The sequence below is a fragment of the Anas acuta genome, chromosome 3 (assembly GCF_963932015.1).
Source record: "Anas acuta chromosome 3, bAnaAcu1.1, whole genome shotgun sequence".
NCBI lineage: Eukaryota > Metazoa > Chordata > Aves > Anseriformes > Anatidae > Anas > Anas acuta.
The window spans coordinates 1,233,376-1,252,401 of NC_088981.1; the positions used below are offsets into that span (position 1 = coordinate 1,233,376).

Below are 19,026 nucleotides of genomic sequence, written 5' to 3' on the forward strand. Positions count from 1 at the left end.
TGGGGAGTCCTCATGATGATACAGCAGTGGTGGTTGTTTATATACATATCTATTTCTTTTCAATATAGTGTAGTGATGAATATACTTCTGTGAAATGTAAATATTAAATTAAATCTTCAGTTCTTACAGTAACAGACATGGTTTTTGCATTTTGAAACATCCCAGACAGCACAGTTACCTGTGGAGTGTCCAAGCATTAATCAATGATAGTTCTGGCAACTAAAATTGTCTTCTTTTATAACTTGAAGCTTTTTGAACATATTAGAAAGGTCACCTTTTATTAATATTGAGCTTGTCACCAGCCAGCATGAAGGGGCTCTGTCAAAATCAGCAGTAGTAACCAACAAAGATTTAGTGAAATGTGTTCTGTAGTGTATCCAGTCTGCACTTTTCTGTTCTGTTTGCCTTCTTAAAAGAAGTGCTATGGCATGTTTAAAAGTAAGTGATGGAGTGTGGAAATTGGAGCGCAGTTCTTTTAAATATACTTATTCTGTTTTAACTTTTTGTTTTACCCTGTAGATCTTAGACCCCAAGATACTTGGCGAGGCCCTACACCTTTGTTTCAACAGACACCACAAAGGTAAGGCAGGTGGGACTGGTGTTTGGTTAGATGTGGCTAGGAGTATGTGTTTGTTCCTGTCAGGCTTCACAATATTTTTACTTCTGTTTTGAACTTTGTTGTTTAAATTTGTTCAAATCATGAGATACAACAGATTTTTAACGTTAATTAATGCCCCATGATTTATTTATGTTTATGAGTGCACATTGCAGTGTTCATCCTTTAAAAGGTTTGAGTACTTTGTATTAAAAAAGGAAGGCAAAAACACTTTCCATTAAAACTCAGACTTCAAAATTAACTTTACTGTTGGTGCTTTGGTACCGTTCTTGGTTCTTTGGCCTTTATCTTATTGAAGCTTTTGAGATACTATGAAATTGAACACAGAGAGCTTAAAACTGCATTAGATTTTGGACAGGCTAAACAAATTTCTTTTTAGGAGGGCTGTGGAGCTTAATGAGGCATAACTAATGGTGTTCCACTTTTATCGTTTCTGTGCCGCAACCACAGCATTAGTACAGACTAGCCATTGATTCTTGCTACAAACCTCTTGAAGTCCTAATCAGCTTCTTTGGTACAAGTTTTTCAGGCCTGACAAGCCTATTGTAGGGCAGTGTCACTGTAGGTCAGTAGTTATTAGTTGCCACTGAAAACAGTTTCTTTAACTACTTAAGACTGAACTGAATTAAATGCAGAAGGGACTCAGAGAAGGATTATGGAATCTGCAGTCCAATAAGTGCCATCGAATAGAAGGAATGTGACATGGTTTGATAATAAGGGATGTTTTACATGCGATCCTTCATTGATAGGTTGTATGCCCTTAAGTCAGGCTGACTTTACAAACTTAACTGTACCTGTGAAAGCTATGAATAATTATATTTGTTTGCATTTGTGGAAGAATAGGAGTATCTGTGAGATCCTCTGAAGTTTCTGCTTTTAGGCAGATTTTTTTTCCTTTTTTTTTTTTCCACATTTTTATTTGCAAATGTTAACCATTGAAAATATCAGCTTTAAAAGAATTTATTGAGCCCTCTGCAGTCACACTTGCCATGGCAACCATTTTGATCCCTGTGGAAGTTCAGCTCCCTTGTCCTGTGCTATGTCAACGTGGCATATTGCATTATAATTGAATCTTGCATGAAGGACTTCAATATTAGTTTGTCCAGGAGAGTTGTTATCCCCACACCTTACATATATACAGTTTGTATATTGCCATTTTGTGAAATACTGCTACAGTTCTGTAACTTGTGATTATTTTTTACAGTGCTATACTTTTGCCATCTTATCAGGCTGTTTAATTTTGGAAAGTAGAAGAGTTTCTTGGTTCACATGCAAGTAATTATTTTCTGACAAATTCTGTTGTTTCCCACTTGAAACATATCTTTTTTGTTTTTATTTGCCATAGTGGTCTGTCTCTTCAGAATCTTGTCAGAGGATTCCTCCTGCACTTGGTTCATGCTATAATGTTGTTAGAAGTGATCACACGCTGTCCTGATACATTTTTGCAGACATACAGTGCTGCTTGGAGAGCTTCATTCATGAATTAGAATTACAGCAGTGTATTTACAATGTGTGCCCCTCCCTGTCTTGTATTTTGTTGCACCTCTGGGAGTTCATGAAAAGCACTAACTTGCCAGTCTTAGTGCTGAGGATAAGTAACTCTGCCATAGTTTTGGAATGTATTTGATTTGGGGAAGGAGGGTGTGCAAACAGATGCTTAGGGCTGACATTGAGTTAGTTGCCATACAGAGATAAGCATAGAGGTTTAAGCAAAAGTTTAAACATAAAGCTGCATCAGGGCTATCTACCTTTAAGAAAAAATGGTCAAACCAGTTGAACTCAGCCCACCCCAAAGAGTTTTCCAGTTTCCCACTTAATTCCCTGGCAGCTGCCAGGCCAGCAGTGGGCTGTGTGGTGCTGCACAGCTGCTGTTGTGCGCACTGCTGGCCCTGAGGCCATTGCTGTGTACTGCTGCTTCAGGTGCTCAAAAAGCAACCCAGAGCTGCACGGAATTTCTGTTCTCTGCCACTTAGACTCCCAGGAAGAAAGCAATGGAGGGAGAGGCCAGCCCCAGCTCCAGCCTTTTCAGATGAAGAGGGTTGACAGGAGGTTGCAATATCCTTGATCAAGCAAGGGATAAGCGAGGAGCCTGTCCCTGCCAGAAAAGCTTTGAGCCTTTGTGCTGTTTCTGGGATAGAGTATTGCAGCTGTGGCTAAACTGGCTCTTCTTTCATAGGCCTGAGTGGAAAAAAAAAAAATCAATAGTGTAAAGGTTTTTCTTCATAATCTAGATGATCTTGTCTCCTGCGTGAGATTTTCCTTTTCTTAAATTTAGGGATGCAATTCCATGTATGGCAAGTTAAAATAGAATTGGTGAGTTGTTGTTGAACAGGACACCTTTCAGCATACTTGAAGGGAAACAGAAGGTTATTTTATATTCTTGCCTTCGATTTTTGTATATTTTCTACCAGTTTTCCTTCCTAATTGGAAGGTTGTAATCTAGTGGTTAAGCAAATCCTTTTGCCTAACCTGTTCGTAGAAGAGATCTCCTAGGAGGCTGACTTTGTAACACAGATATGCTTTACTGTATAAAATTTACTGAAACTGTATTTTAACTATTCTGTCTGTATATGCATTAGTTTAATTATTAGTTGATGTAACTCTGGGCAGTGCATTTGTGTAACTCTGACCATGTGGATTCAGGTGATATTTCAAATAGCACAATTTTTTGTTACCCACAAGGCACAGCTTTGCTGTGTACAAATCTCCATTCTCAGGTAACTTAAATCACTAATTAATGCATCTAATAGATGGACATAAAGTCAATTGCTATGAGACCTGTAGTTTCCTGAGTTGTTTACCTGATGATAATGTAAAATTTTGATTTACAAAAATAGGATATAGCTCAGTGAATTCAGAGCAGCAGAAAGGTGTAATCTGCTTTTCTGACTTCAAGATCAGAATATGTACTGCACCTTTTTTTTTTTCCTACTAAGTTTATCCCCGGGAACATGTAGTTCTAACTGATCATCACCAACTTCAGTGCCCTCCTTAAGAGGGCCTTGAGACTAAAATGCTAAATATACTGACTTTTCACTAAAAATCACTTTGTAAAAATGAAACGTTTGAACTCTACACAAAATGCATATTAATGTCAAATTAAATTTGTTTTGAAATTTCCCATTCCAGGCATATAATAAAAGTTTTTGCCTGTTAATTTTCAGGGCTGAAGGTATTTATCATAAAGACTTTGCCAAAGTCATAGAAACTGATGAATGACTGATAAACATCTAGAACTGGGGTTGTGTAGGTAATTCAATAGACTTTTTCTTAAGGCTGAGCAGTATATTCTTCCTGAAGAGCCTGCTGTCTTCTAAGAATAATGAAAAAATATTAATATTCAAAACAATCAAAAGGAATATCTTACATACAATACTGATTTTGAGTGGCCCCTGAAAGTATAATGTGCTGTTAAGTTCAAATATGATATTGCTCTTTCTAATGCATGATTCAGATAACATCATGCATTTCTAAACATCTCTGAAGCTAAAAATAAAAATGCACACTTCCATGTTGCCATTTAGCTTTTGTGTGAGTTCATTTTTAGTACATTTGTGGCCCATCAGGTTAATCAGTTGCCTATTGATCAGGTTAGAGCAGTGCTTTTAAAAGCAGGTATCATTTGTTTCATTTTCGAAAATGGTAGGGGGAGGTGTGTTTTGGTAGTGGTTTCTTTTTTCCTTTTTTTTTTTTTTTTTTTTTCCAATTCAAAATTTAGCTCCATTCCATTTGGTGAAATTTGTCACTCCCTCACTTGCCCAAAGCTGTGTTTGCTTGCCATGGTGCGGCTGGCTACAACTACTGCCTTGGTCAGCCTCTTCCTGAGGTCATACCTCTTCCTTGAACTGTGTGTGTGTTCAAAAGTAGATATCAAACTCAGCCTCTGGGTAAGGTTGTTTGTCCAAAGCTGCAGTCCTACCAATTTACTTGAACAAATCTAGGGAAGGATTCTTCAAAGACAAGCAAAGCAACTCTCAGAAGTGCAGCAGGTAAATATGAAACGCAGTGCTCATGCTCAGTGTGTTCCCACTGCTGTCTTTCAACAGGCTATCCACACACTGTTCAACAGGCTCTCTTAAACAGGGGTCAAAAAAGATTAACTGTTTTGACTAGCCAATAGTTTGACTAGCCATTACAACAATATATTCTACTGCAAAGCACAACCGCTATGAATTCCATAAGGAATTGTACCCTCACCAGTGCTTAGCTTTAAAGATTATATCATGGCTATATCATTTTTCTAAATATTTTTAATCAAACAACGATTTGATGTATTATACCTGTTGCTTTATAATTGTAATGTTAGAATAGGTACTTGAAGGCAATTAAAACATTTCTTGCTGTTAGTAATCTGGGATGGCAAACTAGGTTATAATGGATGTTGAATTTGCGTTCCCATATAAACTGTACACCAAATGTCAGTCAGTCCATGCCAATTAGTGCTTATGTTGCTAGGTCACCATGGTCAATTGAAAACGGCATCAATAGAACTTGAAAAGGTTTCTTCCCGATCAGACCTTCTGACATATTGAGCAGAATAATGGATGGGAAAAAGCAGCCAAGGCCCCTACCCTAGATTCAGAATACTCGCAGTAAGAATTCATTTGCAACCTGCAATTAACTAGAAAGAATGGACTCCCAGAAAGAGTCTGGACATTTAGAAAAGAAAGCCTCATTCTCCTGTATTGCACATGTTTACTCTTTGGATGGTGTGTTACGTTTAGCTAACTTGATGATATCTGGGTTTTAATCAACATTCAAGATCACTGTGGATGAACTGGCAAATTTGCCTCTAAAATAAACGCTGGACAGAATCCTTTCAAGGAATTTGAAAAATATGTGGGTTGTAAAGTTGTTTGCTGCTTATGGTAATGCATGGGTCTGTAACGTCTGAGCTGTGGTGATGGAAGCAGGGAGCAAATGTGGCCGTTTCATAAGAGAACCTCAGAAGTTGTTTTTTTTCCCCTATTTGTCTCCAGTGATGTGGCCATCTGCAGTACCACTGCAGGAGTGGTTGGATGTGACAGAGTTGACAGAGTTCAACTCTGAGGCAAATGGCAGCATGCATCAAACTAGGACGTAGAAATTTGGATTTTGGAGTATGAAACTCTAACCCTGCGAGTTAAGCTCATGCTGCAGTGTGTTTCTTCTCTCTTATAGAACTGCTGGGGCTGCCCCTCTGCTCGCCTGGAACCGCGTGCTGCCATCCCAAAGTCAGTACCAGCCGGGTCAGTACCAAGGGCTGGGTGGACCAATGAGTTACCCGCAGAGACCTGAAGATCGAATGGACAGGGGAAGACAGGTATGAAAACATTGCCTGATTTTTTCCTTGTTTTGCTCTCCTCCTGAGTAACACTTTCATGCTGTGTGGCAGAAGGGTGTGAGCGCAGCATAGGTGGGCCTTCCTGAGCTGGTTTTAGTCTGATAGTTATGTCACCAGTGCAAGGACTGACAAATAAGCTTCCCCTCCTTGTCCGGTCCCTCTGCGGGTGCTTGTGGCAAAAGGCCCATGCCATCATTGTGCTGCTGCTGCTTTTCATTAAAACCAGATCAAGTGTGTTACCAAGTCATACACGTCTTGCTGCTTGAGAAAATATAAGCTATCGTTATCTTTTTTGAAAAACTGTTTAAATGTTAGACTCTGGTGGCCAGAGAGATAAGCATGACTGTGAGAGTACACGTGAAAATAGCTTTGTGTGGTTAAATGAAAACAAGCAAACACAGTAAGAGGACCTCAGCCAAAATTATAGGTAGCTTTGTCATCAGTTCCTGAAAATGCAACAGAATTAAAATACTTAAAAGCAGCAGCTTGTTTTGCTTATGAGATATTTCTTGCGTGTGTATGATCCCAGTAAAAATATAATTTGAATATACCTGTGTGCTAGAAATTTTGGCATTAGCATGCTATTTTCTAGTTTTATATAAATTTCAGATATTTATATTAAACTTCATATTCTGTTGATGTTTTTGTAAATCAGAACTAACGGGGGAAGAGAAAGAACACTCAGCTGCTTGCTTACAGCACTATTTCCCAGTCTTTATATGGAAACTGAGGCACAAGCAACTCGAAATTTGCTTTCTGTTGGGACCTGGTTCTATGGCTGCCTCTCATAAACGTGCTCCAGACAAGTCACTTTTTAGTTATATGATCTTAGTTTTCTTTTTCATCATCCCAGTCTGCAAACACGTGTTACGCGGTGTGATGCAGAGTCAGATCTGGTGATTGATTTCTCAAGTTTTCTCCTATTTTTCCGTGCTACTGGAAGCATAGAGTGATTTTCATGTAGGTCAGAATTCTGTCCTGCGGTGTGTGTTGGATAACATCCCGATCTCCATTGCTTATGCAGCGCAGGGGCTGCAAGCACAATCCATTTAAAATGTAATGTCACACAGCACACTGAAGTCTTACAACATTTTTACGACTTTTGATTCGTTGTCCACTTCGTGTTTTTATTTTTCTGACTGGGAGACTCGGGTAGCATGATCTATCACCACCACTTCTGCACCATGACATTGTTACAGTCTGGGTTTTGTAAGGCAGCCAATGTAAAAGGACAGGTACTGTCAAACCTGGTCTGTAACAGAAGAGCCTTTGGCCTTTGCCGAGGAAGCTTTCTACAGAGTGCCATGTGCTTCTGTGTCTGGTGCAGCTCGTCGGAACGGCAGCCCAGCAGAAGCAGCCTGCGAGCCACTAATACCATTCTCAGCATTGTCTGCTGGCTGCCGGATTACATCTTGCTGCTGAAAAGATCTATAGCCAGCAAGCAGCCTGCCCTGGTGCTCCCAACTCTTAAACTCTTGTTTGGCTCTGCCCTTGTTTAGCAGCAGTGAGATTCCCTCCTTCCCCCCCTCCCCAACTCCTACCCTGAAGCATTTTAGCGCCAGGGAGGTTTTTAAGACAGGAGCAAGGCTTGTCTCCAGTTCATTCAGTTGTGATGCTGGTGTTGCAGCAGGAAACGAGAGGCAAGTATACCATGCGCTCTTGCTTCAAGTGTGCTGGGGAGGTATTGGCAGTTCAAATCCTTCCTCTTGCTGTAAACAAAATTAGGCAGGGGGTGTTGTGATCACTAAGCCTTAGTGGGGAAATGGTGCTCTAGGCAGGGGTTGAATCCTGGTTGTGTTGCCCAACTTGTCCTCAGCAGTTTTTCTCAGTATATTTGAAATTTGGGTAAGGTATATTGAGAGGATCAGTTTTCAAAAATCTTTCTTTTTGAGTTACTCTGGTTTAGTCAAAACACTGGAGACAAAGAAATAAATGCATAATTGCTTTAATACCTAATAGGGGCTGCTGTAATACTGTAGAAAAATGAAGGGAGGATTACGCTGGTGGATTCCAGGTGGTATTTAATCGGGGCTGGAAAATAGGCACTTGAAAAGTCTGTCTGCTACAACATACCACCCTGCTCCTTCATCCTAAGTAGAGTAGGTGGGTATTTTGGGGAGAGAAATCGGCACTGAGGCTAGTTTGTTTCTGACCATAAATCTTAGCGAGCAGCAGTTGCAGCTGGACGAGGCAAAAATGAGCAGGAACTGCCTTAGAGGAAGGTCTGCAGCATGGGCACAGGGAGGGCACCCGGCTGGCCCCACCTGGTAGGGCACCTTGTGGCGGAGACCTGGGGGCACCCGGGCATCCGCAGCCCGCGGGACTGAGCAAGCTGGCTGTGGCATGCAGCCTCCACCCACACAGCTCTCCAGGGGCTTGCCACCGGGATGGTGAAGTAGGAAGCATGATGCTGGTAATAGCGTAGCTCTGCCCAAAACGTAATTCACCTGTCATTAGCATGGGATGCATCTGCTGGATCGTATTTTAAAGTTACAGCTGCGTGGTTTTAGTTGTATTTGCGGTGTGATGGTTATTAAGGAAAAGTATTTCTGGCCACGTGAATTTGCTTCCTTAAAAAATAAATAAATTATTAGCAATTATGTTGCTTTCCAGCTGTTTTCGATCTCCTTTTTAATTTTTGTTGCTAGTACTTCTTATGTTAATTTTAAAACTAACTTTCAGATGTCATTATTTCCTTGGGGCTGACAGCAATGGAGTAAAATTAGAAGCTACCTGAAAGGGTTTAGGGTGCAAAACCAATAACTGAATGTAGCATTGCTGCCTGTACATTTCAAAGCTTTAAAGCCCTGAAAAGGGATTCAAGTGGAAGTGGTGACACATAGCAGCATAAATAATTATCTTTGGTACCTTTCACCTCTGAATTCTTTTTTACAGCATACAGAACATGGCCTGAAGAGGTTAATAAACGCACTGCTACAAAGTGCTTCCAAAATTAATGCAACTGCCATGGATATAGACTGCTCAGTGATAGCGTGTGTTTGTTGGTGTCTCTGAGGTGTTCCAGAGAAATAAAGAATAAATCCGATTGTGTCGCTCAGATGTTTGACATCGTGATTTTAGCCCGTAATAATACATAACCAAGTGTCCAGATAAATTCCTTGTGTAGCTGGTACAAGCGCTCCTATGCTGCACTTCTGTGCACATGCTGGCAGGGATCTCCACTGCTCATGCAACCGCAAGGATTATTCAAGGGTTACAATCTACTTGTTTTTTAATTGATTACAATTAAAACCAAACAGACCATCTTCCTGTGAGTGGAAGCAATATCTTCTGTGCATCTCTTCTGAGATTGTGTTAAGAATGGGGTGTAAAAAATTGTTTTCTGTTGAGAAAGTCCTTTTTGATTGTCTGATGCAAACGTGCTGCAGCTCACCCTGCTGTCACTGGTTTGCTCGCTGTCTTGCCAGTTTCAGTGGTTGTCTCTGTGCCCCCATAGGGCTGGGCAGGATGAAGATGGATTTCTCTTTTAAAGCAGGGAGTGAAGCCCTCCTCGCCACCCCTGGCCATGCCCCATCCCACCGTGTCCTCCCCCCAGAAAAACAAAGCCTCTATAGCTGTTGTCAGCAGAATGAACTTTCTGGTCTCTGCAACAGATCAGGTTTTAAAATCATCTGAAGTGCTTCAAGGGGACATCTTTTTTATTAAATTTTCCAACAGTTTTTTACACCGGATAATTGTAAATCAGATCACTGTCAGATCTAAATTTAAATAGAAAAATGTATTTAACGTGCAATAATTTCCAATGTGACATTTTGGGATAATTCACCTATAACTTAAAATGAGTGAGTGCTAAAAAAATGCTGCTTCTCTAACAAAAACAGTTTCTTTTTTTCGTAAAGATTCCTACCAGTAATAATGTCCAACTTGTTTTAGCATAGGATTGCTTATAACTAAAACAAAAAATGAGTAGTCAAGGGAATTTTTTCTCTACAAAATAATAAAAATAAACCTGCCTAATCCTGCTAACAGCATACAGGCATCACTGGTAATTTAGTTCAGAAAAATTACACTTAGACCGTTTGTCTTTGTAAAGAAAAAGTGCATATACTGCAAAACCCACATTTCTGTAGGATTTAAAAATTGGCATTTCAGATCTGCCCGTCAGGTGTGGGTTTTGTATGTTGTTTGTTTTTTTTTTTCCCGCTTTGTACCTTTTTGTTCCCAGTATTGCTGAAAGCCAGGAGTACGCAGTGGTGGTGTAGCTTGGAAAGAGCCTGTCCGTGGTGCTGTCTTGTGATGGTTTTATTTCTTATTTAGAAACTATGCTGCTCCCGCGGCACAGATGTAAGCGTGGGGTTGGTGCTGTCCAGAGTTGCTCTCCTTTAGTGGAAGTTAAAGCTTGTGCTTTCAGGAGAGTGTCTGGAAACGCTGTGAAGAGATGGTCAGCTCCATCAGCGGTACCTTTCTGTGTAAAGGATGCATTGTTTCATTTTTGTATGGCGCCTAAAGCTCAGCTAACTTGTTTACTATGATGTTAATCCAAAAAATAAATGCTTGCTTTTGTTTGTTTGTAGGCATATGGCCCCGGGAGGCCCTACCCGCTGCCACCTCCCTCAGGAAGATACAGCTGGAATTAGCTCTTGACTTTTTTTTTTTTTTAAAGTATAGAAAATGTCTGTTGTTTTTGTTCTTTTATTAATTGGGGGGGGGGGGGGGGGGGGGGGATGGAATCCTGTAGTTTAAAACTATGATACTTGTTTTAAACGTGCACATTTCTTACTGAACTGATTACTTCGAGGGGTGGGGGGCAGGGGCTGTGTCGCTTTGAACTAGTGTATTGCAAAATACGAGTAAACTAGATTTGCTAATTTGCTTGTGAGACATTTGATGAGGTAGGAGTGCTGTTTTGTCTTTACTACGTGTACAAGCTGTGCTTAGCTATGCCTGTCAATTTGAACTCCAAACATCCTTTACTTCACACATAAGAGCCTGAAACCAGACGCGGAGTTTTAAAGAATGCACAGAAATCGGATTTTATTAACTCTCGGAAGACACAGCAGGCAGTCTGGGGAGCACGATGTTTAAAGACAAGTCTGTCAGTATTCCTTGTAAGATGCTTCTTTGAATTTCTCACAAAAAGAAGAGATTTTGGGACTTTGTAGTTAAAACATTTCAACTTTTACAACTTGTGCCTGTTTTTGACTTCTGTTATTGTAACATAAACAAGCACAGAAGGTGTATTTGTTTGTTTTGATAGATAATTAAAAAATCGCTCCCAAGTATGGAGTTTCCATTCATTTTTAGTACTCTTTCTAGGGATTTCCATGTGAGTGTACCAAATCAGTAAATATTTTTATTTGCTTTATAAAGTGGCTTTTGAAATTCTAAACTGTATCGAGTGGTTTATTTCTTTCCCCCTCCAGAACACTTTTGTATCTGTGTATATGCACACACATTCCCTGTTATTTATTCAAAAAAAAAAAATCGCATGCAGCCTCCACAATAGTTAGTAAAACCTTTGTTTATTCAAAAACTCAGCAGCTTTCTGCTAACAGTAGAGCATCCAGGTAAGGTGAGCAGGTTAAAGCTGATAACCTCTCTCTTGGTTGTGCCACCTAACCTTTTTTCATTAAACACGCGTATCGTATCTACCAGGAAATGTGGAAGTTTTGCCCGCAGGGGTGCAATAAAAGGGTGCTTCTTTAGCTGTCTCCTTGGAGTGGTTTTCAGCCCCTTCCTCCGTGGTCCCAGATGTTGATCACCAGCACCAAGGAAAAAGCCCAGACTGCTGTAACCTTGGGAGGAAGAAATCACAAAACTGGATTCATTATTTTCAAGTGATTGAGGTGGAGTGGAATCCTTCATTGTAATGCAAAGAGTTGCCGTCTTGCATGGACCTGTAAAATGCTCACAGCGGCCTCCTTATGCGCAAACCTTTAGGTCTCAGAAATACATTTTGCTTCTCGGGTGGTAAAAACCGGTGGCGAACACCAATGCTCGCGCAAAGGTGGCGGGCGGGAGCGAGGCTGGTCACAGGAGTGGATGCCCCTGCCCCTGGGGAAGGACCCGGGCTGCAACCCCCGGCTCTCCATGCCGAGGGAGCCCCGTGGGGGTGGGATGCGCCCGCGGTGGGGTGAGGTGGGGTCCCCCTGCCCGGCTCTCCGCGCCCCGGGAGCAGGTTTCGGATGGGCTCTGCGCCGCCGCCGCCGGCGGAGATGCCCCGGCCCGAAATCCGTTTTCTCCGGCCCAGAATCGACCCCGTGCGGCTCTCTGGGCCCGGGGCAGGGCCGCTCCGCGCTCGGGAGTGCGGTGCGGAGCGGGGGTGGCCGCGGGCCGGGAGCGGGCGGCAGGGGCAGAGCTGGCGGCGGGGGCCGCGGGCAGGCGCCGGGAACGAAGCGGCGAACTCCTCAGAACAACGTTTCCTTTTATTGGTAAAAGGAGAGAGAGAGCAGAGAAAGAAAGAAGAAGGTAAAAAAAAAAAAAAAGGAAAAAAGGAAAAAAAAAAGAAAAAAAACGGAGGAGAAAGCAAAAAAGAACAAAAAAAAAAATATAAAAGGGAAAAAAGAGGAAGGAAAAGAAAACAAACAAACAAAAAAAAAGAAAATAAGGAAAAAGAGAAGCCATCGGAAGCTTCCGAGCTGCGCTTCTCGGCGCGCCCGCGGGGCAGGCGCGGCCCCGTCCCGTCGGGTCCCGTCCCCTCGGGTGCCCTCGGGCAGCCTGGGCCCGGCCGGGACCCGCAGCGGCTCCGCGACGCCGCGGCCCCGGCTCCCGACGGAGGCGCGGGGCCCGCCCGCGCCCCGCTCCGGAGCCGTCCTAAGAACGAGGAAAAGTTTCTCCCCCGCGATCCGGGCAGCGAAGCCCCAAGGCTTTCCGCCCCCGCCGCTGCGGGCCCGCCGCGCTTTGTCCCCGGGCTGCGAGCGGCCGCGGCCCGGCGCGTCCCGTCCTCCAAAGCCAGCGGCTGCTCGCACCGCCCGCCGCCTCCTCGGCCTCGGGTTCCGACTCCATTTACCTTCAATCAAATCCTGATGAAATTGCACTTCAGGGGCACCCTTAGAAAATTAATTCTGCCGAGATAAGTTGCACTTCAGAGGATTTATTGTTGGCGGTCAATGGGTCTGTAAGGTATAAGCGCAGCGGCTCCGGCCCCCGGGCGCAGTTTGCTTCGGCCGCCGGAGCGGGGCCGGGCCGGGAGCTGGGGCGCGGAGCCCCCTCGCCGCCTGCTGCCGCCCGCCCGCCCGCCACATCGGGGCCGCCCCGCCGGGGCACAGCGCCGCGCACACCCCCGGCCGTGCCCGCTCCGCCGCCCGCTTCCCGGTGAAGCCCAAGTCTGCCGAGCCCCAGAGCGTCTAAAAAAGAACGGGGCCGGGGTGGGGGGGACGGGAGGTAGGGGCGGGAGGCGCGGACGAGATCGGGAGGCGGCGGCCCGGAGGTGCCGTCGGGGCCCGGGCGCGGGGCTCGGGGTCTACGCCGGGGGCGGCACGGGGGCGATTACCACGTCCTGCCGTACAGCAGGTTGGGGCTGACCATGCCGCCGCTGTAGTCGACACCGACCGAGTCCATGGGGGCCAGGGGGGGCACCTGGCCGTGCAGCGCCGGCGGGCTGGGCGAGAGCTCCTCCAGGTCGGCCGCCTGCCCCAGGGAGCCGGGGTGCGGGTGGGCGGCGGCGGCGGGCAGCGCCCCGCCGGAGCCGCCCGGGGGAGCGGGCGCGGGCTGCCCGGGGGCCGGGGTGCCGCTGCCCGGCGGCGGGCAGGGCTTGCCGTCCTTCACCAACACGGGCACGGCGACGCGGCGCGGGGAGTGCTGCTGGCAGAGGCCGCCGGCGCCGTCGGGGTGCAGCTGCTGGGCGGCCGCCTTGTCCTTGGCCTGGCGCTTCATCTTGTAGCGGTGGTTCTGGAACCAGATCTTCACCTGCGTGGGCGTCAGGTGGATGAGGCTGGCCAGGTGCTCCCGCTCGGGCGCCGACAGGTACTTCTGCTGCTTGAAGCGCCGCTCCAGCTCGTAGACCTGCGCCTGGGAGAAGAGCACCCTCCTCTTCCTCCGCGGGGCCGCGTGCAGCGGCACGATGGCCTTGGCGCCCTCGGCGATGCCGCTCAGGCCGCCCATCCCGGCCACGTTCATCCCCGCCGACGGGCCCATGAACCTGGAGACTGGGCGGGACGCGCGGCTCAGGGCCGGCGGCCGCCCCGTCAGGGGGCAGCGGCCGCCCCCGCCCGCCGCCGCCGCCCGCCGCCCCCGCCCGCCGCCGCCCCGCGCCCGCACTTACTGCCGGGGTACCGGGGGTCGCCGCCGGCCCCGTACCAGCCGCCGCCCGCCGCCGCGCCGCTCCTCATGCCCTCGGGGTAGGCGGGCAGCTCGCCCACGTTGCCCAGGCCGCCGTTGCAGTAGCCCCCGACGGCTCCGTGCGGGAACTGGGACACGCCGTGCGGCATGTGGTAGGCGGCCGCCCCGGCGGGGCCCGCCACGACGTGCTGCGGGACGGCGGCGGCGGCGGCGGGCACCGGCGGCTGCCGGTAGGGCCCCAGCGGCGCGCCCAGCCCGGCCGCGCCGTCCATGCCGCCGAACTTCTTGTAGCTCTCCTCCATGGGGCTGAGGATGTCGGTGACCGAGAAGGGCGTCGTGTGCTTGGGGCTCAGCGACATGGCGGGGCGGGGCGGGCCGTGCGCTCCCGCCGCCACCGGCGAGCCGTGCGCTGGCGAGGCGCGGCGGCCACCAGCCCCTGGCCGCCCGTAGCTCGCCGTTTCTTTTAGCCCGGCGCCAGCTTTACGCCAGACCCGGGGGGGCGGAGCGAGCGCGCCCGGAGGGGGACAGCGGCGGCGGGCGGCCCCGTCCCCTCCCCGCCGCCGGGCAGCGCCCCCGCCTCCCGCCCCGGCCCCCTCCTCCCGGCCATTGTCCTGCGGCCTCCGACGGGCTCTTAAGCTCGGCCGCCCCGGGGCACCGCCAGAGCGGCTCCGGCCCGGCCCTTCCCGCAGCCCGCAGCCCGCGCCCGTAAGTACCTGCCGCGGGGCGGGCGGGGGGCGAGGAGCGGAGCAGCCCCCCGGACCCGGACCCCGGACCCCCGCCGCTCCCCGAAGCGCCCCCGAAGCGCCCCCGAAGCGCGGATCGGCCTCAGGACGGCGCGGCCCCGACGGCGCGGTCGCCGCTGCGGCCGGGAGGGCACGGACCGGGGAGCGCCGCTGCCGAGAGGGGCCGGATCCCCGCGCAGGGGGCCGCTCGGCGCCGTTTGTAGGGGCGGTGGTCGGGATGGAGACCTTCTGCTTTTATTTTTTGTTTCTGTCGTTCGTTCGTTCGTTCGTTCGTTCGTTTTGCGACAACGAAATGCCCCCTCCGGGCTGCCGCAGCCTCCGAGCCGGGGCTGGGCCGCCTTCCCCTCGCTTCGGGCTGGGGCGGCGAAGCCTGCCGCGCCGTCGGAGGCCGAGCGCTGCCTGTCCCTCCGGGCCGCTTGCGGACGGGGAGCCCGGGGCGCTGCTGGGCCCTTCCCCGCCGCCCGCAGCCCAACTTCCCCGGGCCGGGACGCGGGAGTTGCGCGCCGTCGGGGCGGGCGGGCAGGGGCCGCAGTCGGGCTCCGCTCCCTCCTCCGAGCGACGGGGCGGCCGCGCCGTGCCCAGCCCTGCGCCCGGTGTGCGGACATCTGCCCGCGGAGGGGCGGCGGCGCCCTCGGGACCGGGACCGGCCCGTTCCGCACCAGCGCGGCCCCTCGGTGGGAGCGGGGCGTGCAGCGGGGCGTGCTCCCGGCTGGCTGCTCTCAGGCCCCCGACGTGCGCACGGCAGCTCCGGTACGTGGTGAGGCTGCTGCGTGCTCCACATCCACTGCCCCCGCTGCCCTGCCCGGCTGTTCCTGCCGTGCGCTGTGCCAGGGGATTTTCCCTTCCCCAAACCCCATCCTTTTCCTGACACCTTGGGGAGAACACGCCAAGATGAAACACCCCAGAGGAGAGCTCTGTGTAACCTTCATGCCTCCCCCAAACCCTGAGGAGCCTGGTGCCGCGCAGTATTGAACACATCCACAGCTCTGCGTGCTTTGCTGCTTTTGCAGGTTTGGCTGTCCGAAACTCACGCTCCCCGGCCAAGTTTACCTGCAACGCTTTATTCAATTCCGGTTTTTCCAGAGATTAGGCACAATTCCTGGTGCTTGCATTTTATTTTATTTTTTTTCCTGGTGCACCTTTCTTCCCCTCCACATCCCACCTGCCTTGGCTTGGCTGCAGGTGGGGGCCTGGGGCTGGTGGGGCCATGGGGCTGGGCTTGGCTGGCTGCCCAAAGGGCATGAGGGCCAGGTGTCAGCACCAGGGCTGGGCTGGGTCCCCAGCATCCCAAAACCAGGGCATTTCCAGGTGCCAGCAGAGCAGTTGCTTTGCACGTGGGCTGCTGGGCAGCCTTGTAGCTCAGCTCCTGCTCCACCAGAGTCTTCCTCAGAAGGCTGGCAGTTACACCCACGTTTTCTATTTTGTTTCAGTCATTTTATCATTTTGTCCTGCTTTGTTCCATGTGTTCTGTCTGCCTCCTGAGGCTGGCCCCCTTCTGGAGCACGTACCCTACTCTTCGGCAGTCCCGCTGCAGACAGTGGATGCTGGATGCTCCCCCCACCTGGAGGGGGTCCCCTGACTCACGGCCCCTCTGCAACACAGCCCGAGCCCCCAGGCAGGCAGGGGATGGCAGAGTGGAGTGGCTGAGCTGGTCTGGGATGCCGACATGAGCCCGTGGCAGCTGCTTTGGGGCTGAGTGGCTGGGCAGGACATGAACCTGGCAATTGGGCCGGGGCCTCAGGGTCCCATGCAGCTGATGTAACCTGATGGGGAGCCGTTGGGCCAGGCACAGGGCTGGTAGCATTGCAGAGACAGGCCACAAACGGTGTGGAAGGGGTGGGCTGGGCAAGAAGGGGCCCCACAGGCCAGAAGTGCTGCTGGGGGAAGTGGGAGGGGGAGCATGGCAAGGGGGCAAGGTCCCCAGGGGCTGCGGCACCCCCAGGATGAGTGCAGCCAGCACAATGCCATGCCTGCTCACGCCGGGAGCACCCCTGGTTCTTATTAATAAATGAAGCACTTTGACAAGGCCAGTGTGAAATATCTGGTCCCAGTTCAAATGAAACATGGAGGTGATTTTTCCCTTTGCTGTTTTACTTTAGCAGAAACCTGGTACATTCGTTTCCTTTCGACTTCAGTGACTCTGGCTTTGCCAATGGGAAAAAAATATTTAATTTCTTTAAAATATGCTTGACCAATGCTAATGAAAATCCAATTAATAAGGCAAACGTTGCGGACAAAACAAAACAAAACAAAACAAAAAACAAACAACAACAACCAAAAAACACCTTAAAGTCATCCTCATTTATAAAATGTAAAGTCATCCTCATTTATAAAATGTATATTCTTCTACCTTAATCAGTCATTATCTAGAAGTGACATGCAAAAGTGGACTGTGTCCTTCCAGAGCATGGGAAGGTCTAGTTGCAGAGTTTAAGCTAAATGCTTTCAAAAGAAGATTTTTAAAAAAGATATACAAAATGCAATAAGGGTGACTGATAGAAAAGCACCTACCAAGAAGTCAAACTAGTAGGTTTTAATTTTTTTGAGTTATTTCCATAGCTTCTTGATTACACATGTAGCCCCAAAGGTCACTGTTGCTTAAAGCTGTGGGAGTGCAGGTGTCATTTCAGAAACCAGTTTGTCTTTCTGATAATAATGACATATTTTGGCCATACGGCACTCATTTCCACAGATAAGTTGTTCTTGCTATTTTAGACTGTGTCTATTACAGTAAAGATATTGACCTTGGCAAGACACAATTGACATATAGATAGAGGCTGATTTTTTTTTTTTGTCATTTTTCAATAATCCAGTATAAATGCTAATTTATTTCTGTGGCAGCTCACCTAAAAGCAATAGTTTCTTCTAAATAATCAGCGGTAGTCACTCATTGCTGAGGTACAGTGTTGTGATCACGGCTGATGGCAGTTTGCCTTGATTCTGCTCTTACCAATAATTTGCAGAGATTAAAAAGGTCTTGGAAATGGAAGCTTAAAGAATTGCTTTCTAAAGACGTTGTTAGATTGAAAAAGGAACCTGGGGTTTCCAGTGCACTCTAAAATCATTTCCACATAAACCCCAGATTTAGTAGTTTTAAGTGTCGCTAAATGGCCTGTTCACGGGGAAGGGATGATGTTTATGCGGCACGGAGAGATCTCGGCTCCCGCTGCAGACGTGGCTCCTGCTGTCCGTGCCCAGCCGGGTGCTGTCTCCTTGCCAGGGATGTCGGCACCTGGACAGCAGCTGCAGGAGGCATTTTCCCAGACTTTGGTGGCTCTGCTTACACAGAACAGTCACTGGCAGACGTAGGCGGCAGGGGTGGTCTCCTCACTGAACCTGGCACCTGCCCACCCTGAGGGCCCCCCGCCCCATCCATCTTTGCTTGATGACAATTACCCTTACACAATTACCGTTTGCATTTTTTTTCCCTTGTGACTGCAGGCGTTGCACATTTTGCTGCTTGGGATGAACACTGAACGCCTCGGACATCTCAAACCTTCCCTGAGAGCTGCGCACGCTTGATGGAGTTTCCCTTGGGACTGCCTCTCCGGCCAACCCTCACAGCTCTTCTGGTGCTGTGCTTTGGGCCCAAGTCCTCTCCTGGGAGCCCCCGTCACCCTGCCCTGGGAGGTGAGCATCCTTCCACCCACCCGTGCTGTGTGCCCTGAAGCACCATGCCCGGTACCCGTGTGGGTCTCAGCACCCTTTGGCAATAACCAGCTCCTGCCGCTCCTGCTGGCCGGTTCATCTCTGCTCCTGGAGCATGGCTGGGAACACCAGCTGGCCCCTCAGGCTTCCTGCCAAATCACTGCAAAAGGCACCAAAAGACTCAGCACCCCGAGGGTTGGCAGTAGGTGCAGGCATTGTGTGAGATCAGCTCCTGTGAAGGAGGATTACGCTGATTTCAGCGGTGTCTCGTTCTGTGCTCAGCAAAATCCCTTGGGCCTGGGTTAGGTGGTGCCAGTGGTCACTTCCACTGCATATTGCTTCAGTCTCACTGAAATACCACAGGACTGCTCGTTCTGCTCCCTTCTGCACACTGAGGGGCACCGACCATGCCGCTAGCTCCCCATTCTTGCATTTCTTGCCAGTTTCTCATTTTT

The 19,026-nt window shown here is 49.0% G+C and overlaps 2 protein-coding genes across 2 annotated transcripts in view; one reads left to right on the forward strand and one right to left on the reverse strand.

Moving 5' to 3' along the window:
• XRN2 (5'-3' exoribonuclease 2) overlaps window positions 1–11,289 on the forward strand; it is a 50,875-nt gene extending 39,586 nt beyond the window's left edge. The window contains exons 28-30 of the mRNA XM_068675168.1: window positions 520–580; window positions 5,777–5,918; window positions 10,475–11,289. Coding sequence (XP_068531269.1) covers window positions 520–580; window positions 5,777–5,918; window positions 10,475–10,537 — 266 coding nt within the window. The 3' untranslated portion in view covers window positions 10,538–11,289. The remainder of the gene's footprint in view (window positions 1–519; window positions 581–5,776; window positions 5,919–10,474) is intronic.
• A 1,418-nt stretch (window positions 11,290–12,707) lies between these two features.
• Window positions 12,708–14,821, reverse strand: NKX2-4 (NK2 homeobox 4). Its single transcript, XM_068675169.1, has 2 exons — window positions 14,164–14,821; window positions 12,708–14,047 (listed from the first exon to the last, which is right to left on the reverse strand). The coding sequence occupies exons 1-2, from the start codon at window positions 14,537–14,539 to the stop codon at window positions 13,389–13,391; spliced, it is 1,035 nt and encodes a 344-aa protein (XP_068531270.1). The 5' UTR covers window positions 14,540–14,821; the 3' UTR covers window positions 12,708–13,388.
• Between the last annotated feature and the right edge of the window lie 4,205 nt (window positions 14,822–19,026).

Bases quoted from the DNA above. Each gene is read 5' to 3' on its own strand.
- NKX2-4 (XM_068675169.1), bottom strand. From the start codon at position 14,539: ATGTCGCTGAGCCCCAAGCACACGACGCCCTTCTCGGTCACCGACATC. The intron at 14,048-14,163 runs GTAAGTGCGGGC...CGTCCCGCCCAG, and splicing joins CGACCCCCGGTACCCCGGCA to TCTCCAGGTTCATGGGCCCG.